The following is a 23,484-nucleotide window of genomic DNA, read 5'->3' as shown; positions in this document are numbered from 1 at the left end:
TCTCAGCTTTGTTTCTCTGTTCATCATCTGTGAAGTTTTGGAGCTTTAATCATTGAGCTTCAGTTGATCTATCAAAATTTGTAAGTCAGCTCCAGTGTCTGTTAAGTGTCTTATGAGTGTCCTCAATGCTAAGAACAAATCAAAAATTTATACCTCTGCAGGCAGCTCTCAGGGGATCTGTGGGGTACTAGTTGGACCACCAGAGTCCCTAGGCTCAATCTTTCATTTTCTGGAAGAGAAACATAAATTTGATATTGCTTCAGAATAAAAACTATACCTTTTGAATGGACAGCAAGACCAAGGGTCAGGAATAGGTGACCCTCAAAATAGGAGAAGCAAACCAGAGAGTAGATGTTAAGAAGGAAGAGAATGTAGGTGCTTTCTCTGTTGCACACACAAAAAAAATCCCTTAATAATATATTACTGTTTTTTGGAAACAGTCAAACACTTCAGTTTTGTGATTTAAGGATCTGAAATAACTTTAAGACCACTTGCTTTGTAGGGGTGTAGTGAAGATTCATTTCATGTTTCAGGAGAAAAAGATTGCTTGCTGGTCGATCCTAATGACCGGGGCACAGCCAGTACTGCCTCTTTCTCTTCTTCTTAGCAGGGAGAAGGTAGCAGTAATAATAGTAATAACAACTTTATATAGTGCTTTGAAGTTTTACATGCATGTTTAATGCATGCATGCATTTAATCCTAATAGCCCTAGGAGGCAGGTGCTCATCCCCAGTTTAAGGATGGGGAAACCAAAGTTGAGAGGTTTAGTTACCTGTTCAGAGTCACTCTAGTAGAAAGTATCCAAAGCAGGATATAAACTGATATCTGATTCCAAATTCCAGTGCTGTATCCCCTATAACCACCTAGGTATCTAGTAAGTGTTGGGATCCTAACAGTAGACAGGAGAAACTGCTGACGACTGCAGGTGCTGCTCTGATAGCTGACTGGGAACGCTCTGCCTAAAAATGGGCACTTAGAGAGTTGGAATGGCAAAAGGGCTCACATAGACCAGGGGTGGATGCAGGTTCCTACCACCTGCTTTTGGATGGCCCTTAGGCTAAGAATGGTTTTTACACCTTTATTTTAAATGGGCCAAGTCTGGCTAGTTTGTGTGTACTTCACAGAGCCCTAATCTTTTCCAATCTCATCATTTTGTAGAGGAGGAAACAGCCCTGGAGAAGGTAAGAGATTTAAGCAGGTTAGTGACAGCTATGAGAGGGCAAGGAACAAGTATTTATTAAGTCTACTATGTGTCCTTTGCCTGTGAGGTAGGCACCATTATCTCCATTTTACAAGTGGGGAAACTGAGGCTGGCTGATTAAATGACTTGTGCAGTATCTGAGGCTGCATTTGAACTGAAAATTGAATCGGAAAACAAATCAAGGGGAACATTTCTTCTTGACTATCCACTTCTGGCTAACGTAATAGGAAGCAGCTGATGGTGGTGGAACAGAGAGCTCTGAACTTGAGTCACTCAGGATTCCCTAGTTCAAGTCTTCTCTCCAGCTCTTGCTATTTAGCCCTAAATCCGGATGATCCTTTCTGCTTATGTCTGGTTGGTCAACTGGGGACGCTCATACCCTACCCAGCTCAAAGAGCTATTGTGAGGAATGTATTATAAATCTTGAAGGCCTTGGGAAGATGAATGGTTGACATCTGACTGGAGGGTACAGGGAGAAGCCCTGTCAGAAGGTTAGGGTTCGAACTCTGCTACAAATCACTTGGGGCACCCTGGGCGAGTCAATTTGCCTCTCTGGGTCTCATACGTGAAGTGAAAGGGTTGGACTTGAGAGCCTTCTCCAAGTTCGTATTTTCCGAAGTTCTCGGGCCAGAGGTGATGTGGCAGAGCTGGAGAGGTCCAGGCTGGGAATGTTGGGGACCCCACAGGCCTTAACCTCTACCACAACCATTCCCCCTCCCCCACGGCGGTGGCCGGCCGCGCTCTGGCCCCCGGGGGCCCCCTTAGCGGCAGTTGGCATGGCGTGGCACAACTTTACCGGAAGCTTATTGACCAAAAAGTTCATCCGAACTGAGGGTCCCAGCGACCCCTTGGCTCTGTGGGATCCCAGCGAGCAAATAGCCGAACCTGCGAAGCCGGAGGAGCCGCGATGGGGAGACCATGAGCGGCTGTCCAAGGTCAGGGGCCCCAACCTGGACCCCGGGCCTTCTGCCTCCCATCCCAGCCTGAGTCCGAGGGGCTGCATCTGGAGTGAAGGGTGGGGCCGGGACGTCTGGGTGCGGTGCCCAGGAGGCTTGATGCGGCGCTTGCGGGGGAGCAGGGTGTGAGGTGTGTGCTGGTGTCGAGTCCCGTGCACGCGTGCCTTGACTGCGGAGCGTGCTGAGCTGCATGGGCTGGCTGTGTGTGTTCTGGGTGTGAGATGTTCTCGGGTATCCCGGATCCTTAGTGTGTGCTGCGTGCCGGCGTGCAGCCTTTAGTGTAAGGTGCGTGCAGGTGTCCTGTGCCTGCGTGTGTACTCCGCGGGGGGCGTGCAGCGCTTTGTGTGAATTGTGTGCAAGGGTCTGCTTCTGCGCATGCAAAAGGGGCGTGCAGCGTCTTGTCTGAGGTGTGTGCAAGCGTTTCTGCTCCTGCGTGCAGGGCATGCAGCGCTTGTGTGGTGTGCGCAGGTGTGCTGACCCCCGAATGTGTACTGCGTGCGGGGCTTTGTGTGAGGTGCGTGCAGGTGTGCAGGGCCGTGACTGCTGTCCTAGTGCTGGGGGTGGGGTGGTGCGGGATCCCAGGCTTTGGTTAGAGGGGCGGGAGTTGCTACTTGGACCCTGAGTCATTCACCCTCCGGAATGCCTCCTTGGCATTTCGTTCTCGGTCCCTGGGGCAGAAGCGGCGTGGGGGAGAGAGGACGAAGGCAGGGGGCCCACACTTTATCCACAGAGACCTTCAACTGTTGTGAGGTGGGCCAGCGTTGAAGTCCTGGAGTGACCGAAGGTATCCTCCAGATTTGACACCTCCCCACTCCAGCCTCCTCCCATCACTGATCGCCTTCCCCTGCGGGAACCTCAGGATCTTCCCTGGGGTCCTCTAGGCTCTGCTTTGACAGGAGGTGTGGCCAGTTCATTCTTTTCCCTGTGGCCTCTTTGTTTTATAGATCCCTTTTAAGATCTTGAGAGGACATAATCATGTCGTGAGCTCCTGCCATTTCTGCTTTGAGGACACTAAGATTCTCTCTGGTTCCTACGACCACACTGTGAAACTTTGGGTAAGAGGTTTTCAAGGTATATTGAAAAGAGCGCAGTAATTTGGAAGGAGAAGACGTGGGTACTAATGCCCTGCCAAGTCTCCTTGTGTGTCTTTGGACAAGCCCCATTCTTTCTCAGAGCCTCATGTGCTAAATAAAGTGGGGCTGAGGGATGACCTGTGAGGTTCCTTCTAACTGGCATTCCATGATTCTGTGGCTTTGAGAAGACAGGCCCTTAGTTTGTCTAATGTGCATATGAAAATTGAATAACAATTTCCTGCTTTTTTTGTGCTCATGTTTCCCTTATGTTCATAAACTATCAGTTTTCATGAAAATTAAAACAGTTCGTGTTGGGTTTTGAACTGCCCTTTCCAGGACCCAGGTGTGAAGGAGAATTGAAAGCTTTAGGAATGAAACTAAAGTTATATAAAATGGAAAACAAAGATTCTTCAGAGAACAAATTGAACAGATTTAAAGGGATGAACAAAATGAACCAAATGCTGACATATTTCCCCCACATTTTTAATTAAATCTTGGGATGGGGCAGCTAGGTGGAGCTGTGGATAGCGACAGCCCTCGAGAACCCAAGTTCAAATTCGGTCTCAGACACTAGTTTCTGTCACTCTGGGCAAGTCACTTAACCCTGTTTGACTCAGTTTCTTATCTGTAAAATGAGCAGGAGAAGGAAATGGCCAGCCACTCCAGTATCTGCCAAGAAAACCCCAAAAATGTGGTTATGGAGAGACAACAATTGTCTTGGTAGAGTCTGATCCAGAAGAGCTTCAATAATTTCCATAAATAGCCTCTACAACCTATTTAATGACATAGCAATGACTTAGAGAACAACTGTGAATTTCTTTGGGAGCTATATTTTTCATGGGGTGAAGGGTATATTCAGGGAAGACCAGTACCATTGGTATGATGGCTGCCGAGTCCTTTTCGGGGCTCTTTCCACACCTTCTGTGTCCACCCAGCTGTTACCTGTGGCTCCAAGAAGCTGCAGCATGCGCGGCAGCCACACTGTTTCAGCACACGGGCCAAACCAGGATATTTTTCACACACACACATACACACACACACACACACACACACACACACACACACACACACACACCTTTTTTCTAAATTTCAATGAAAGTTTAGAGGAATTTCTTTATCACCATGATGTCCCAAGGGATTCTGACATTTTCACTTTCCAAGCAATAAGGCTTGATATGGAATAAACCTCTAATCTTGCGTCTTCCTTGTCTTTTATTTCTACTCTTATATTCTGAGTTAACTGAATGAATTTTTGAGGGTTGTATCTTTTGGCTTAAGGCAAAACTTGGATTAATATCTTTTTCAAAAAGAAAACCAAGCAAGAAATTAATTAATTAGACTATGTTTACACTGCTGATGCCAACTGTAATTGGCTATTCAGTTGCCCTGTGGGTTCCCTTTCCTCATTATACTCATTATTATAAGGAAAAGATAATGTACTTGAATGTCAAAAGTATACATGATTTTAACACTGTGACCTTTTTTGACAGGAGTCCAGCCTCCCTCAGTGTTTGAACATAATGACAGCTAATGGGTAGATTTCAAGCCTGATTTATTAACAAATGATTTAAATTCACAAAAAAAAAAAATGACCAATGGAATATTGATTAGTGACTTTGCTAATAGTTGCTACCTATTTCCTGGAAATTAGCCTAAATAAATTCTGAGCTATAAGACATTTTGGTGGCAGATTACAAACAATAGGTTCCTCAACCAAGAAAGGAAGTTAAGTCTGAACCCTGTACTATGCTATTCTTTATCTGTTCCAAGATAGAAAGCAACTTACAGCTTTGTCTTTTCCTGGGGTAACATTTGGATTGCTTTTTTATATTCTTGTTTCTTTTACTGAATTTGTTTCCAGTCTCTATGGATTTCACTGTTTGTTAGGCTCTGGGTTTGCCTTAACCTCGTGAGTTGATCGTACAACTACAGTGCTGTGGACTGTCAGCCCCTTTGTGATATCTCTTTGCTTGATCAGAAGTCATGAAGAAGTGTTGAAATTTTGAGAAGGGACTGAAAGGCAAGCTCAGATAAGGAACCAAGATTGCAGGTTAAGGTTTGCAATTGTGTCCTTCAGATAAAGGAAGAAAATTCGGGGAAACGCTGCGATTTTGTATGTGCTGTAGGCGTGAAAACCCAAATTGAGATTTTATAGTTCCTTCAGATTGCCAGAGGGGGGAAAAATCAACTTTAGAATCTACTTAATGAAGTAAGACTTAAATTAAAATAGGGAAAACAAAAACAAACAGGAAATTGGTAGTGATTTAATTATTCATGATTCCTTTAAAAAGAGAATACTTTGAACCACATGTCCATTGTGGGTCAGGGGACTTTCCTGAGTTGGTATGATGCCACCTGATTTTCATTTCCCTTAGCCACTTAAAAAAGATGTGATCCATTAAGGTTTGTCTTGGAGATTTGTCAGGGACTGTCTGCAAGTATTTGCCAGAACACTCAGAAAATGACTGTGTTTAGAGGTCTTCCTGATCATCCTGAATGTTCTGAAAATGACTTCAGTTTAAGAGCTTCCTGATAAAGAGACAACGGCTTATCGATCTTGGTTATTTCTGCTCTGAAAGAACAAATCTGATTTTCCTTCACTAAGAAAGGCTGAAGCAATGACAGTTCCTGAAAGATCAGTTTTGATCTCTGAGTCAGGAGAACTGTCAGCTCCACTCATAATTTGTCTCATTCTTTTAAAAGTTGAAGCTCAAAGGTTGAGGTGTATCTATGATATGGAGGATATAGATTTGTATTATAGCACTTCTAACTTGATGTTCTTACAATATTTAACAGATTTGATTCTCTAATTCTTATGTCTCTGAGATGAAATAAGTAGATACTCAATTCAGTGAGTCAAGTTAGGAGTACTTCACAAATCCAAAAAGTGCCAAGATAAATACTTGATAAAATTTCCACATTTAAAAAATTTCATCAAATCATCTGAAATAACATCAGCCATTGGTAGATCTAAAGGACAAAAAGGATAATGCTACTTAAATTAGGTTACAAATTTAGCACTTTCTCAGTCACATTACTAGAGGGATACTTTTTAGAAATAACAAAATAACACTTAATTTAGAAGAACAAAAGATCTAGAATCCCAAGAGATAATGAGAAAATGTACAAATAAAAGAGTTACAGCATCACCAGAACTCAAAACCTGTTATAAAGCAGTAATTATCACAACTCCTTGACTTTGGTTAAAAAAATCAAACAAACAGAAAAACTGGCTAGTGGAACAGACTAGATAAATAATAAATGAAAGTAATTGAAAATGATAGCCCAATATTTGATAAATCTAAGAACTTAAGTTACTGGGAGAAAGACTCCCCTTTTCTCCCCTCCAAAACCATAATATCTAATAGGCGGTAGTAACAACATTTAAAGAATGTAACTGAGCTGAGTTGAACAGAAAAAACAAGGGAAAACACAAAAGAAACTTTCGTCTAGATCACAGTGACACTTAACTACGAGGTTGATCACTGCCAAGATGAGTTGCTGTGTGTCATTGTCAGGCAGTTCAAGGGTTTCTTTTAATGGAGTATGTAGGTGTGGGGAGTTCAGTTACCAAAGGGGACTCCTTTTTTGACAAGAGTGGTTGGGAAAACCAGAAAGCAGTTTGACAGAAATTAGAGCACTATCATACCTCCCAGAGTACATTAACTTCAGACTGGATATGTGATTTGAATATAAAAGGTGACATCTTAAAAAAATAAACTAAAGGGAATCTAGTCAGGGACCTTTCACAACTATGGCTAGGAAGAGAATTCTTTACCAAATGACATATAGAGCCCATTAATTTACAATTGCAAGAGACCTTAGAGATCATCCAGTCCAATGTCCTAACTTTGCAGATTAGGAAACAGACTCAAAGAGGTTAAATAACTTGCTTAACCAAGGTCACATGGATAGATAGCACTGATAGAAGAGGTGAGGTTTTACCACATGTCCTCTCACTCCAAAATCTTTCTGTTATACCAAGTTGCCTCTCAAAGTAAGTACCATAAAATTCTAAAAGCTTAATGTACCTACAAAATCAACGAAGATAATTAGAAGAGACATTGAGTATTAAAAATATTTGTATCAAATATTACCAACTAACGGTAAAAATATAGAGGCAAATGGCACAAATGTATGAGCCAGAGAGCTGCCTTTTTCCTATAGGGACAAGTGGTTGAAGAATATGAACATTTTTTCAAAAAGAGAATTGTGAAATAAAATAACCACATGAATACATACTCCAAATCACCAGAAGAGAAGTACAAGTTAAATCAGCCCTGAAGATATGTAATGGCAATCAAATTAGGATCTTTTGCTGTTTTTGTTTTACTAAAAGTGCCTTAGACTGAATGTGTGTGGAGGGTAATAAAGTGGTTAGATCATTCTGAGTTTGATTTGGAACTATGCAAGAGAAATAACCGAGCTGTCTCTACCCTTGACCCAGTGATCCACTGTGTATGCCCTCAAGGAAGTCAAAGACACAAAGATCTAGGATGGACCAAAAGATAGCTACAACTCTTTATGTTAGCAAATGAAATGGAAACTAAATGAATGCTCGTCAGTTCAGAAATGGCTGAAAAAACTGTGATAAATGAATGACATATAGTGTTTACAATGTGCCAGGCACTGTGCTAATAAGTGCTTTGCAAATATTATCTCATTTGATCCTTACAACAACCCTGGGAAGTAAAGTGCTGTTATGATACCTATTTTACAAATGAGGAAACTGAGGCAGATGGAGGTGACATGACTTGCCTAGGATCACACAGCTACTAAGCATCCAAGGCTGGATTCAGATTCAGTTCTCTGGACTCCAGACCTGATGCTCTATACAATGGTAGTGGCCCTTGAAGAAACTTACAAATATGAAGGATGTATAGAAATATGGGGAGATCTATGTAAGCTACTACATGACCAAATAAAAACTGGAATAATAATATATATACATATACATTATACATATACATATATACACATATACATTATATACACATATGCATTATATACACACATATTATATATATATATATATACACACACATAATGGATAAATGAAATGGATGTCATTTTCTGAGAAACTGAAAAACCAAAAAGGTCCTGGAAAACTGATGACAAAACATGCCTTCTCCCTCCTCTGGCTGAGGTTGAGGGACAGCTCGGAGAGTACATAGCGTGTGTTGTCCAATGTGCTCACTGTATCAGGTGTGTTTTCTTAATTTTTTTTTTTTTTTGGCACAAGGAAGCATTCAGTCTGTAATATGGGGTGGAAAAAAGGTATAAATAGAATAACCAAAGTCAACACCACTAACAGTAAAATGTTTAAAAAGTCCAGCTTTTTTCTAAAGGTTGCTTTATTTATCATCAACTGTCAGTATTAGGAAGAAATTTGTCAACAGTTGGCATTTATCTATTGGCCACCATCTGTTGTTGAAGTGGAATGGCTTAATTAGGTAGTTTTTTTTAAAAAAAAAATCATGGACATTTCCTACATTTATTTTAAAACCTTAGAGGTGGAAAGGGAAGTTAGAGTTGAGTCCAACCCCCTGACTAATGTGCGAATTTCCTCAACACCATCCTTGTGAAACTGTAACTCATTTTCTGCATGAGCACCTTCTGGGATGAATCATTCCCTTCCTACTCACAAGGCAACCTATTCCATTTTCAGGCATCTCTAACCAATCCAAAATGTATCCCCCTGTTGATTCTCACTTTGTACCAAGTATGGCACATGCCTCATCCACCTCATCCCTTCAGGTATTTGCTGATCTTTATCCATAAAATGACAGGAAAGCTGATTTCTGAACCTGTCTTTACTGACTTGATATTGGGCACACACCAGTAATGTAAGCTATTATAACTGATCTCCAGATGAGTTTCTCTCCTTCCACAAGGAGACTGAGTACCTAGCTCACAGTTGTCTCCTGTACTCCTACCCTTGCCTTTATATTTCATGATTTAGTTTACTGTTTTGATGTTCCCTTGAATTACCTGGCCTCCAAATTTAGCAGCCTTTTCAGTCCCTGTGGCCTTTATTTTTCTCCATCTCAATAACCTTTAGGTTCATACTGACCTATATTCTTGAAAGTTTTTCCTTTTATCCTACTGTCATTCATGCCTTTCCAATATCTCTCCCTGGGCTACTGTCATCACCTAACCTACCTTTCTCTGTTCTTACTACATTCATAATTTAGATCTTAGCATTGCTTGGTCCTGTTTTAGGCAGCAGGTGGTGCTAGAGAAAGGCCAGGCTAAGCTCCCAGTGTACTCTGAAAGGTCAGCTTGGGACTTGCAGCTTTCTCTGCTCTCGGGGGAGGAGCCTTTCTTTCACTCATCTGCCACTGGCAGGAAGCCTATAGGTTTGAAAATGAATGCACACTTATCCACGGAAAGCTCCATTGTAGCCTGCCACTCTCACTGGCTAGCGATTTCTTTCTAGGAGTGGCTGAATCCCAAATTCATATGCCAGGCTTATATAGTCTTATACCACTCTCCTAATTTGTCCTAATGACTCCAGGCTTGACCAGCTCCCACTGACCATATCTTTGGACCTTCCTAGAATAAGGAAGGTGTGTCCTTTATCATCTCTTTGTTATTACTCCTACTCAAATGTTGCTGAACACTGATGGAGAGATTTCATTCAACCATGCTGACAAGGTCTGCTACAAGTTTATATTATCCACTTTCATTTGGGCCCTTACTACTGAGCAGCAAGTTTTTTCCCCTTCCCTAATGGATTCTCTCTCATATTTTTTCCTTTTCATTCCTTCAGTCCCTTATGTCACCTATCCCTGTCCCTAGCAGAGGATCTCACCTTCAAATTTACTAAGAAACTTAAGGAGGCAGCTGGGTGGTATAATGGATAGAACACTGCAGTCTGGAAGACCTGAGTTCAAACCCTACCTCAGACACTTGACACTAACTATGCAACCCTGGGCAAGTCACTTAACTCTTATAGCATCGTAAGAAAAAAGAAAATTAAGGTCATCCTCTGTAAGCTCCCTCTTCTTCCCTATGCCATATCTCAAAAACCCTCTTCATCATTTCTCTTTCTTTCCTCCATTTCTATAGTCTTTGAGAAATAAGTGACTTTCTCCTCCACAAAGCTAGCCCATTTGTGTCTTTGACTTTCTCTCCTTACTGAGGTTACACTACTGATATTCTTCCCCCCTCATCAGTAGTCTTTATCCACTGTTTTATCCCCTGTTGTCTACAAATATCCCTATCTTTTTTTATTGAAGGTTTGTTTTTATATCACATTAATTTCCAAACATATTCCTATTCCTCCTCTCCCCTCCCCAGGAAGCTTTCTCTTGTAATACAGATTAAAAAAAGAAAAAAATTTCAGAAAAATATCTAACGCATTAGTCTCATCTGACAGTATGTGCAACATTCCACAATCATGGTCCCCAAGCTCTCCAATGAAGGGAGTATATTATACTTTCTCATCTCCAGGCTCAGTCATAATTACACAGTGGAAAGAGAGGCAGCCTGCTGTGGTAGGTAGAGGGAAAAATCCCTTAAACTCCCAGTGTTCCAAGACTATAAGCTGCAGAGCAGTGGCTGATTTCCACTGATAGAAGGGATTTCCTCACTGAGGAGATTGCTATCTACCAATGACATCATATTAATTACATAATATTCAGTTTCATTTTCTTGTAGTTTCTGTTTACAGTGTTATGGTCCTTGTGTATATTGTTTTCCTACTTTTGCTTGTTTTCTGCATTGGTTCACATATCTTTCTGTTTTTAGGAATACATTTTATTTATTATTCCTTGAGGTACAATACTATTCTGTTACATTTATATACCAAATGTGTTTAGCCATTCCTCAATAGATGGACTCCTACTCTGTTTAAAGTTCTTCACTCCTACAAAAAGTACTATTTGAATATTTTGGAGTATAACTTTCTGTCTTTCTGACTCCTTTGGGCTATATATCTAGCAATAAGCTCTCTGAGTCAAAGCATGTGCACAGTTTTGCCACGTTTTAAAAGCATAATTCCAAATTACTTTCCAGAATAGTGGATCAATTCAAAGCTCCAACAATGCTGGACACACTCCAATGTGTTTGTATTCCTCTACCCCCATTGACTTCAACTATTTCTCTCTCTTGTCATCTTTTTAAATATGCTGAGACAGGAATCCTCAGCATTTTTAAAATTTGCATTTCTTTTAATATCAATGAGCTAGAATATTCTTTCATATGACTGTCAATAGTTTGCAGTTCTTTGGGGAATTGTTTATATACTTTGACCCTTTTAGGGAAATGGCTCTTGATTATATGAATGTGCATTAATTCACTACATATCTTATATGTGAAACCCTGATCAAAAATATTTAATGCAAAGATTCCCCCCAATTAACCCTCCCTCATTTGAAGAACAAACTTTTGTTTGACCTTACAGTCACTTCACAATCAAACTCCTACACAAAGTCATACTTGAATGCATTGAAGTCCCCACTGCCTTTTCTCTCCTCTCCTCTTGGTAGTTTGGTTTATAATCCCATACCTGGGATAAAACTGTTCTCTCCAAAGATACCAATAGTATTTTGCCTCTTAGACTTTATTCTACTTACAGTTTTTGACACTGCTGATCCATTTCCTCCTTTTGGCTAATCTTTCCTTCTTTGGTTCCCATGACATTGTTCTCTGAGCATCAGTATCCTTTGAAAGATTTTTATCTGTTTCCTCCCTCAGTGTGTTTGTCGTCAAGTGCACCAAGTGAATGCTTCTCTTTCTCCACAGTTTTTATCTTAGTGATTTCATAAATTCTCATCAGTTTCATAATCATCTCTATGTAGATCAATCAGTCAGCAAGCATTTATTAAATGTTGGCACTCTGATAAGCAATGGGGATTCAATGACACAAAACTGAAACAGATTCTGCCCTCAAGAAAGATATCTATTGAGGGATATAACATTTACATATATAAATATACACAAAATAAATTTAAGGAATTTTGAGGGGGAGAAGCTACTAACAGCTGGGGAATCAGGAACGGCTTCACATAGAAAAGGTGATGGTAGTGAAGAGACAATGTATGCCAGGCATGAGTGACAGCTAATGCAAGAGGTCTGAAGAGAGGAGATAGAGTTGTTTGTTGTTGTGTTTGCCCTTCATTCTCCAAGAGGACCATGACATCAAGATGATGACATGACTTGCAGTTGAGAGAGGGAGCGCTGTGCAAGGTCACTAGCCTCACTTTCTTCTCCTGAGCCATCATCTGTTGTTTGTTAGGAACAATGAGAAAGCCACTTTGATTAGACGGCAAAGTGTGTAAAGGGCACTCCTAAAACTGTATATCCAGTTCAAATCTCTGTCTTGGGCTCCAGTTGCTTGCTGGACATTTCCATTTCAAAGTCAACATGTACAAAATGTAGCTCATCTCTCATTCCAATCTCCCTCCTAGTTATCAAAATCACAATCTTGAAGTCATTCTTGACTTTTACCTCCTCCTATTTGGTCAGTTACCAAGTCTTGTTGATTCTCCTTCCATAACACATCTCAATCCCATCCCTTCTTCTTTCTCTCTCATATAGCCATCTTCTTAGTTTAGGTCCCTGTTTCCTTTTGCTTGGAGTAGACTATTACAATAGTCTCCTAATTCCTCCTTCCAACTTCTCCCAAGACTCTTCCCTACACAGCTACCAAAATATTTTTTTCTAAAGCATAGCTATGACCATGACACTCCCTTGCTGAACAATCTTCAGGGGTTCCTGATTATCTCTAGGGTAACATCTAAACTTATTCTCTGGGCATTGGAGTCCCTCCAGAACTTGGCTCCTACTTACCTTCTGAACTTCACATTTCAGCTTCATGAGTGCTACATTTTAGCCAAACTGACCTTACCAGCTGTTCCTTCAACTTAAACTCAACATACCAACATGCCCTAAGCCTGAATACGTGTTTTCCTTATCTTTTCCTCTTCAAATCACTGATTTCCTCCAGGATGCTGCTTAAGTACTGTCTTTTCTAGGAAACTTTTCCCCCTCTATCCCCACAACACTCTTGTTGCTAGTGGTTTGTCCTTCAAGTTACTTAGAAGCCACACAGATCCTGTCCTGGTAGCTCCATGCTTCATTCCCATAGTGCTGGCCTCCTTATTCGTGACGGCTTTCTTTGTGCTTCTCCCAACACTGACTTCTTTTGCCCTCCTCTCCTCCTGTAGCTTCTACTGTCTTGTCAGGATCTGGCTTCTTCCAGTTCTGGCTCCCAGCTTGGATTCCTGTAGTACTAGCAGGCCAGCCTTTTAAGGGACCTCAGAGGCATGACCAAGTTTCTGCTCATCTAATTGGCCAGGCTTCCTAGAATTCCATAAGAGACAGGTGTTTGCACTTTGTAAAGGGATCACTTTTTATGGCCACAATTTTATAGTTAGTTTAGTACCTCTCTGTTGAGTTTTCAAAAATAATTCCTTTACATTCTTTCCCCAATTAAACATTTGCTGTCCTTAAATTAACTGGAGCACATTTGGACAGATTTACCCATCTCTCCTAATTCTGGATAGCTTTTTAATGACTATGTGTTTAAAATACATGCAGGATATATTGTATGCACTTATCATAACAATGCATGTGTCTCCATGCATACAAATATACATAATCAGCAAAGCAATTTAATACCCATATCAGCAGATTTTTAAAAAATCAATCAATTAATAAACATTTATTAAATCCCTACTATGTTCTAGGCACTGTGCTAAGCCCTGGGGACACAAAAAGAGGCAAAATATTGTCTCTGCCCTCAAGGAGCTTACAATCAAATGGGGAAGACAACATGCAAACAAGTATACACAAAGCAAGCTATAGGAAAGTTTGCCTTCATTTCTAATTTGTAAAATGAGCTGGAGAAGAAAAGGCAAATCACTCCAGTATCTTTGCCAAGAAAATCCCAAGTGGGATCGCAAAGAGTCAGACATGACTGAACACCAACGACAAGCTGTCAGGGAAGGCACTAGAATTAAGAGGGGCTATGGAAGGCTTCTTCCTGTATAAGGCGGGATTTTAGATGAGATTTAAAGAAAGCCAGGGAAGTCGGAATTCTGAGTGGAGGAGGGAGAACCGGAGAAAATGCCTGGAACTGATGGCGTCTTGTTGGCAGAACCGTGTTGTGGAGCCAGGGGGCCAATGTCACTGGATTAAAAAGTAGGTGTTGGGGAATAAAATGTGAGAAGACTGGAAAGGTAGGAGGGCACTAGGTTATAAAGGGCTTTAAGATGTTTGCCCCTGGCGTCCAAGAAGAGGAAGTTACTGGAGTTTGTTGAATAGGAGAATGATATGATCAAACCTGCATTTTAGGAATTTGCTTTACTGACTGAATGGATAATGGATTGAAGTGGGGAGAGACTTGAGGCAAATATGAGGGCTGTCACTAGAGTGCAGCCTCAGGGTACAAGCCCATCACTCAGCAGGGTACATCAGCATCCTGGGCGGGAGGTGCGAGGGAGCTGTCATTTACTCACTTCTGTACTTGTTGGATCCTCCAAAAGAATGTGAGCTACTTGAGGGCAGGGACTGTTTTTGTGCCCATCATGGTATCTTGTACATAATAGGCTCTTAATAAATGTTTGTTAAATTTAATTAAAATGGAGATCATAAAACCTACCCTGCATCCCTCATGTGGTTGTTGGAAAAATTAACTTTAAAAATTTAAAGTCCTGTTGAAATGCAAAGTGCCATCATCATCAAGTGGTTCATTATTTTGACCAGATACATTTTCCTGCAGATACATTTTGACAGACATTGTCAAAACAAATTTATTTAGAAGAAATGGTATTTCTCACTTTACTATTTTATCTATACTTTATTGTATACCAGATTTTGACCTCATTCTTCATATTGGAACAATAACTCTCTTCTTTTTACTAAATAATAACTGCTTTCTTTCTTTGTTAATCATCCTGTAGCCAAATAACTTAGCTCAGTTCTTCCCTGAGTGGTAGAGAATGTGCTTTCTCTCAGTGCAGAATGGAAAGTAGACATAGTTTCTCTAGGCTAGGTTTAAGAGATGGAAGCTCTGCCCCTAAGTAGGTCAGGTACAGTGGTTCTGAGTTTATTTGCTGCTGCAAATTTCAGAAATGGGTGGTCCATATGATCTGATGGGTTCCTAGAAACTTTGAGGCTATTTTTGGGAGAATGGACAGGGTTGTGCATCAACACCTCGGGAAAGGCAGTAGAAAGATCATAGAGAATAAGGCCACCTTGTCTCAGTTCACACTCATCCTCTCTCCACTCACCCTCTAATCACACATAGATTTAGTTAGGATTGACTACTTTGGGCCAGCTGGAGAAAGTGTCGGACTCTAGGGTGGAACATCTTTATATAAGAAATATTATTTGGAAACTTAAGATACCTTTAAAAATGATTGAAACCGAAGGTACATTTACAAATGTAATCTCTTTTCTACATAACTTTCAGAAAACCCAGAAGATCTCTAATCATATCTTATCATAGTTACTTATTTGCTACATAATTGTACAAGTGTTTTCTGTGCACAATGCTAATTGTTTTCATTTTCTTTCCTTTCCTTTTTCTTTACTTCTTGCTCTAAATTGAAAAATTGTTTCACCTCTAAGGGTTAAGTGAATCTCCACAGTCCAATTCTAGCACTAATCTAATTTAAATAACCAAAGTTCAGCTGTTTAATGTATGCAGCATTTTCTTTTTAACAGCTTCATTAAAGCACTTCCTAATGATCCTTCCTTTCATTTCTTTGAGGATGCTGCCACAGGAGTTAATATTCATGATTTTGAAAACAGTCATACAGCTCCTATCTCAGAATGCAGTCTGACAGCAGATAGCAAGAGGTGACTTTTACTTGTATTTTATGGGTCAGTAAAATAAAACAAAGATAATGATGCTGCCTTTGGCACATTAACGTCACTAAAATTTTTCTACAAATTGGAAGAAAGAGGACAATTTGACTCCCTTTTATTGGACTTTTTACTATTATTTCCCTGTGGGTTATTGTTATTATGAGGATCAAAGGAGATGTAGTTGTAAAAATACTTTAGAAAGTTAATACTCTATCAGTCTTTGAGGAATTGTTATTACTTATGATTATAAACAAGTAGCCATTCTAAACTATCTTTTGAATATTATTTTCTGTTTGGTCACATATAAAGATTAGAGTTGCAAGAGGTCTTAGTGACCATTTGATCCAATTACCTCCATTTCCAGAGATGGAAACTGAGACCCAGAGAGGAAAAGAGACTTGTCCATGGTTAATCAACCAAAAAACATTTATTGAGCACTTACCATATGCAAGGGCTGTGCTAAATGCTGGGGATATGAAGACAAAGGTAAAAACAGCTCTTTCCATGGAGGATCTAACATCCTAATGAAGGAGACAATATGTAGATAACTAGATATGTGCAAGACACCTGCAGAGAAGGTGCGAAGTAATATCAGACACTAACAGCTGAGGGAACTGGCAAGTCATCCCACAGAAAGTGGGATTTGAGAGAATCTTGAAGAAGTCAAAGGAGCGAAGAGGTGGAGTTAAGGAGGGAGGGCATTCTAGGCATGGGAGACAATCAGATTGTAGGCACGGAGAAGGAGGTGGAGGTGCAAAGAATCACAGTTAGGCCAACACAGCTGGGTTGTAGAGTGTGTGGAGTAAAGTGTAGGAAGACCAGAAAGTAACAAGAAGCCAAATTATAAAGAGTATTAACTTCCAAACAGAGAACCTTGTATTTGATCTTAGATGTGATAGGTAGCCATTGGAGTTTATTTAAAAGTGGAGTGTCATATAGCTAGTTAATGACAGTGCTAGGACTAGAACTCATTCTTCTAAGAATTATTTTTAAAAGTAGGAGATTTAATGAATACTGTGACTTGTCTGATATATTTATAACCATTTATGCTGAAATGAACCTTCAAAAACCCCCCAACAATTAGAGAGTTAGCTTATTGGTATAAAAGGAAGCAAATGTTTCACATGGAATAATAGCTAAAAATGACAGTCCTAAGAAAATATTATGGAATGCTTTTTCTTTCAAGAAGAAATAAGAAATATGCAGCATAGGAAATATATGTTCTTATTTTTCTAAATGTATAATCCATCAACAAATATTTATTAAGCACCTACTATGTATCAGGTACTAGGAATAAAAAAAAACAACAGAAAAAAGTATTTTCCCTTAAGGAGCTTATATTCAAACAAAGTAGAGAACATGTACATATAAGAGTACAAATACAGAATATATAGGTCACAGTGGTAGTGTGGTATGGCAAGCAGAGTGTTTAACTATTACTATTTGCCCCTCCTTCACCCTATTCCTTATTCTACTGACTCATTGCCTAGATGAATTTCCTTATATAACTCTCCTCATCTTTGAGAAATTTTATCAAAAGACTCATCTTCTTTCCTTCCTTCCTTCTTTTCTTTCTTCCCTTCATTGTCTTCTTCTTCTTCCTCTTCCTCTTCTTCTTCTTCTTCTTCTTCTTCTTCTTCTTCTTCTTCTTCTTCTTCTTCTTCTTCTTCTCTCTCTCTCTCTCTCTCTCTCTCTCTCTCTCTCTCTCTCTCTCTCTCTCTCTCTCTCTCTCTCTCTCTCTCTCTCTCTCTCCCCTCCCTTCTCTTCCCTCCCCTCCCCAGATAGCATTTCTGGCAAAAATGTTGAGAGTTAGATGTCTTTCTCTGGAAATATTTCTCCCTCCAGTGCCTCATCCTAGCTCTCTTACCAATAAATACCACTCCTATTAAAAAAAAGTCTGAGTAAATTGTTTATAAAAGACAAGATACATGTTTAGAACAAAGAAAGAGACCAAATAAGAGGCTTTTCCCTTGCCAGAAGGAAAGGCTTCAGATTCCCAAGAAGGAGTCCAAGAGGTGGTAAGGAAATATATAGGATTACCACCTTGGGATCTGTAGAGGGGAAGAGGGTAGTAATACAACATCTGTTCTGACACACTTTCTGTCAATAGACTCAGATGACTTTGACTTGTCTGCCAGAGTCCTGTCTTAACTCTCTGTAGAGGCTGCCTTCCCTTTACCAGCTCCAATTATCTTGTACACACTGAGTGCTGGGTTCCTATATGAATCAGAATTCTACCTGGACTTACTTTTAAATATCACCTGGGACTTCATGGTCTATCACTGTTTGTTCTTTCCCACTGTTCCTTAATTCACTCAAGGAATATGATTGTACCTCATAAAAGGATTACCTAGGTGGCTACATATTTATAGTTTTATTAATACCTTGTTATCAGCCCCCTTTCAGTAGTTTAGTCTCTGGGCTTTCAAGGACCAAACTTCTTTACAAATACAAAATGAATTTAAGGTACTCAGTTTTAGGAGAGAGAGTGTTGGCAGCTTGGGGAATCAGGAAATGCTTCACATAGAAGGTAGTAATTGAGCTGAGTTTAGAAGAAAACCAGGGATTTCAACGAGCAGATATGGAGAGGATATACCTTCTAGGAATGAGGGACAGCTAATGTAAAGAGATGGGATAAGGAGTTCCTTTGTGAGGAAAACCAAGAAAGTCAGATTGGCTGGACTATAAAATGTGGAGGGAAATAATATGTATCAATACTGGAAAGGTAGGACGGGGATAGTCAGTCAATAAACATTGATTAAGTGCCTACTATGTGCCAGATGCCGTGCTATGCACTAGGGATATAAAAGGCAGTCCCTGGCCTTACCAACAAGCTATAAACAGAAGAAATAGAAAAGAAGGAAGGCATTAGAATTAAAAGTAGTTGGAAAAAGGTTTCTATAGAAGATGTCCCAATTAAAATTGGGACTAGGAATTCAGAGAAGCCAATAAGCTGAGATAAGGGAGAGAATTCTAGGCATGGGGGACAGTGAGAAAAAAAAATCACCTGGGTTATAGTAAAGGGCTTTAAATGACAAACAGAGGAGTTTATATTTGATCCAACAGGTATAAGAGAACCACTGGAGCTTGTCAGATGGGGAATGTGGAAAGTGGTGGTGACATGGTCAGATCTACACTTTAGGAAAATCACTTCAGTGGAGGATGGATTGGAGAAGAGAAAGGCTTGAAGGGAAACCAAATAAGGCCATTACAATAGTTCAGTGAGAGGTAATGCGTACCATTATTGTGGTGGTGGTTTGTGAGTAAAGATAAAGGGATATTTTAAAGAGATATTGTGGAGATAGAGATGAAAGACTTTAAAAGTTGGTTGGATATATGGGGTGAGAGAATCTGGATGACTGGAAGGATGATGTCATCCTAGATAGTAAGAGGGGAATAGTAAGACTGGTATGTTTGAAGAGAAAGAAATGTTCTGCTTTGGAAATGTTGAGTTTGAGATGCCTACAGGACATCCAATTTGAAATGTACAATAAGAACAAAAGTCAGAAAAAGGGAGCCATCTGTTCAATTATTCCCCAATAAAAAAAACAAACTTATAGACGTGAGTAGAGAAAGAAATAATGGCTTTGCATAATAGGCATTCATTTCAGAGTAGATAACAAATTATAACACGAACATGATTTAAGAAAAGGTCATAATTATAAAATCACAAAGTCAGGCTGCTGCCAGACTAGAGAATGACAACATTACTATGTCGCCTTTGAGATTAATTTGTCTATAATGTGCAACAAAATAAAGTCTTCTGAATAAAGAAATTATAAATGACAACTGCTTTAGCATCCATCATAAACAATGTTTCCACATTAAGAACATAAAGCCATTATGATTCTACAAAAAAAAAAAATCTAAGTAAGTTTTAAATGGGAAAATCAGTCCATGTCTCTGGCATTTAACTGTCTGCATCTATGAAAGAAAGAGACTGGACCAGATCTCTAAATGCCCTTTCCAGCTCCAGTATTCTGTGATTCTATAAAAGTATGTGTCTGTGTGTGTGTGTGTTTTAGAAAAATTGTGGGAGAAAAAAAGGTTTGTATGGACCTTCTGTTAACAGAAACATGCTAATTTGTTGTTGTTTATTGGGTAACGCAAGCTTTGTAACGTGTTAACAGGATTTGTCAGGGTATACCACAACATCAGGGAGAAAGAAGTTTACTAGCAACATCAGCAAAGAAATAGTTGATGGGAGAATTCATATGGAGAATGGCAAACAGCATAGCTCCTGAAAGGCTGTTGACAAGCTAGTGTTAGCTGAGGAGTTAAAATCATATGAGTAAGAGATGAAGTATGGTGTAGTGGGTAGAGAGTCAACCTCAGATTCAGGAAAATCTGAGTTTAAGTTCTGCCTGACATATACTAGTGGTATGATCCTGGACAAGTAGCTTCATCTCTTGGTGCCTCAGGGAACTCTCCAAGATTACAAAAATTGTAAAGCAGTTACTTATCTGCCTTGATAATAGGAATTTCCTCACTGGAAGTTTGCTCTACTAATGAAATCACAGATTTGTGAAAAAAATGAATTACTATGGCATTTTGAAAATGAGTTTTTTAGAATAAATAGTAATTAAAAACTACAGTGGCTATGTTGTTTTCATAGATTCTAATAGTCTTCAAGATTAAACAGCTAGTTTAAGAAGTCAAACTTTTTTTCTGAGAAATAAAAATCCTTAATGATTAAAATGCTTCTCTAAGTACCTATATAAAGGCCCAAGGGATACACTATTTACTGTATCTAATAAATCATGTGATTTATTTTTATTTTCAGAGTTGTTACATCATCCTATGATAAAACAATAAAGGCTTGGGATATGGAAAGAGGACAAGTTCTGGTCTGTATTGATGTTTTTTTGTTTGTTTTCAGGAGTATCCTGCTTATCTCTGATTGGACTTTTGGAATACTATAATGATAGTGATGTTTATTTTCATAGTAACATAGGTATTGACCAAGCAATCAAAAAAGATTTGTTGAATATATGCTAAATGCTCAATTCTGTACTCAGTTATGTGTTTGGGGAAACAGAAGCATAAGACATGTCCTGACTCTCTAGGACCTGACAGGCTGAACAGGGAGGCACAGCCTTCATACATGAAACGGTAAATAGTTACAATACAAGGACAATAACTAAGTACTAAGTGGTGTGGCAGTCTTCAAGTACTGTAGTTCAGAGAAAGAGAATAAAAAGTCTGCAAGACTACACTGCAAGTAGTCAAGGAAGGCTTTATAGAGGAGATGGCACTTGAGCTGGGTTGTAAAGGATGGGAATAATTTGGATGAGCAGGAGGGACTAGGGAGGGAATTCCAGAAGTGGGAAACATTATAAACAGAGGAATGGAGGGAGAAATGAGCAAAATATATTTACTGGACAGTGGGGAGACTGACTTAGCTGAAGTGAAGCATTTGTTGCGGATTAGTGGGAAATCGAGTCTGATCATACAAGTGGGATTATATTGTGGAGGGTCTTAAAAGTCAGGTAGAGTTTCTATTTGGGAGTCAGTGAGGAGAGGTTAATATGATAATAATAATGTTCAAGAAAGATGAGTTTGGCAGTCTGGATCAAAGAAGGAAGAATCTGGTGTTTGGCAGACTAGATAGGAAGAAATCAAGCAATGATCCTGATTTGTGTTGATGGGGGTCCTAACTATAGTGACACTTGGTTGTGAAAGTGAAGATAGAATGCATATGAAGGATGGAAGAGTGGGCAGGACATAGTAATTCTCTGGATGTGGTGGGGTGAGCCAGAGGGAAGTATGAAAGATGACTCAGTGTTGCAGATAGTGATTGGGAGGTGGTGGAGCCATTGATAGAAACAGGTGATTTAACAGTAAAGATGAGTGATAATAGCCATTGTATTCTAGATAAAAGAGACTTTAGTTAGAAGTCTTAGTTTTAGCCTGTTGAAGAACTTTAAAAAAAGTTAGTTACTTGATGTGTGCTTTGTAAATGAGATAACTGAACAAGAGAATGAACATACGATAATACGTTCTAACACAACTGGATCAATATTGTTGACTTCTGCTCAGTTCAGGTACCATGATGATTACTGTGGCCAAAACCATCAGAAGAATCAAAGAATATCTGTATTATTACCTCTTTGATTTCTCTTGATGTAAGACAGTCTGGCAAAAAGCTGATTGAATCTGAATATTCATTATCTGTTCTTTTGCAGTGGTCTTTCAACCATGAAAGCATTATACTTTCATGTAAAATTTCTTATGATGGTAGGTATGTGGTCTGTGGTTTGGATGTAGCAAATGCAATCTGTGTCATTGATGCAAATAATGGGAAAGTCATCACAAGTGTCAAAGGTAAGATTACTTTATGCAAGGGGGGGGGTTTATTCCATTATTTGTTATTATATTTGTTTTACATATATATATATTTGCATTATATCTTGTTATTTGGTTGTAAATGAGCTTTGATTGCTTTGTATGATGAAACATTCACAAGAAGAAAAAGAAACCTGACCTCCTTTGAAGGTTGGGATGTTTATCAAGAAAAGCAAGGAGAGACACAATTGAGACTTATTTCCCCATTATATAATCGGCCCTTTTCATCCAATCATTTGTTCATTCAAATTGAAATAAGTGTAAGCATTTAATCTCTATCATGGAAAAGGTCTCCTAGCTTCTTAGAGCATTGAAAGCCCAACCTTAATTTTTACCTTGCTTATTTGAGTCAACTGGTTTCATTAACATAAGACAGTTTGGATATTTTTTCAATTTTCCAGAATATAATGAATAAGTAAGACATTCTGCTTATCTTGGAATCACACTAATTTGTAGAAATGGTAGAATACATTGCTTCCAACATCATTGTGTTGATCATCAGTGTTTCACTCATAATAATGATTGCTATTATAGTAGTATTTATTGTCTTATTATAGCATTTCTTAAGTTTCTTCTATGTGCTAGGCCAGAGTGCTAGAGTTTTTTTTTTCAATTATCTCATTTGATTCTCACAAGAACCTAAGAGGTAGGTACTATTATTATTTTTATTTTGTAGTTGGGGTAATTTACATCAAACAGAGGTTAAGCGATTTTGCCTGAGGTCAGACGTGTCTGGAGCTAGATATGAACTCAGACTTTCCTGATGACAGACCTGGCACTCTATTTATTGTACTACCTAGTTGCCTATTTCTATAGATATTTAACCTCATGGATGTGGGTACTTACAAGATAGGGGCAGCTAGGTGGTGTAGTGGATGCAGCACTAGTGCAGGAGGACCTGAGTTCAAATCTCACTTCAGACACTTGACACTCACTAACTGTGTGGCCTTGGGCAAGTCAATTGCCTCATCCTGGGTCATCTCCAGTCATCCTGATGAATATCTGGTTACTGGATTCAGATGACTCTGGAGGACAAGTGAGGCTGGTGACCTGCACAACCCTTCCTCACTCAAAACAAAGTCAAGTGCAA

The 23,484-nt window shown here is 39.4% G+C and overlaps 2 protein-coding genes across 2 annotated transcripts in view; both read left to right on the top strand.

The window, feature by feature from the left end:
- GPATCH1 (G-patch domain containing 1) overlaps nt 1–3,188 on the top strand; it is a 55,949-nt gene extending 52,761 nt beyond the window's left edge. The window contains exon 20 of the mRNA XM_072632041.1: nt 3,102–3,188. Coding sequence (XP_072488142.1) covers nt 3,102–3,120 — 19 coding nt within the window. The 3' untranslated portion in view covers nt 3,121–3,188. The remainder of the gene's footprint in view (nt 1–3,101) is intronic.
- WDR88 (WD repeat domain 88) overlaps nt 1,545–23,484 on the top strand; it is a 55,806-nt gene continuing 33,866 nt past the window's right edge. The window contains exons 1-5 of the mRNA XM_072632044.1: nt 1,545–2,136; nt 3,102–3,212; nt 15,952–16,040; nt 20,833–20,896; nt 22,235–22,373. Coding sequence (XP_072488145.1) covers nt 1,870–2,136; nt 3,102–3,212; nt 15,952–16,040; nt 20,833–20,896; nt 22,235–22,373 — 670 coding nt within the window. The 5' untranslated portion in view covers nt 1,545–1,869. The remainder of the gene's footprint in view (nt 2,137–3,101; nt 3,213–15,951; nt 16,041–20,832; nt 20,897–22,234; nt 22,374–23,484) is intronic.

Source organism: Notamacropus eugenii, chromosome 1 (assembly GCF_028372415.1).
Source record: "Notamacropus eugenii isolate mMacEug1 chromosome 1, mMacEug1.pri_v2, whole genome shotgun sequence".
In the NCBI taxonomy this organism is placed as follows: Eukaryota; Metazoa; Chordata; class Mammalia; order Diprotodontia; family Macropodidae; genus Notamacropus; species Notamacropus eugenii.
Note: the sequence above shows the minus strand (reverse complement) of the source record. Positions and strands in the feature narration are given on the sequence as shown.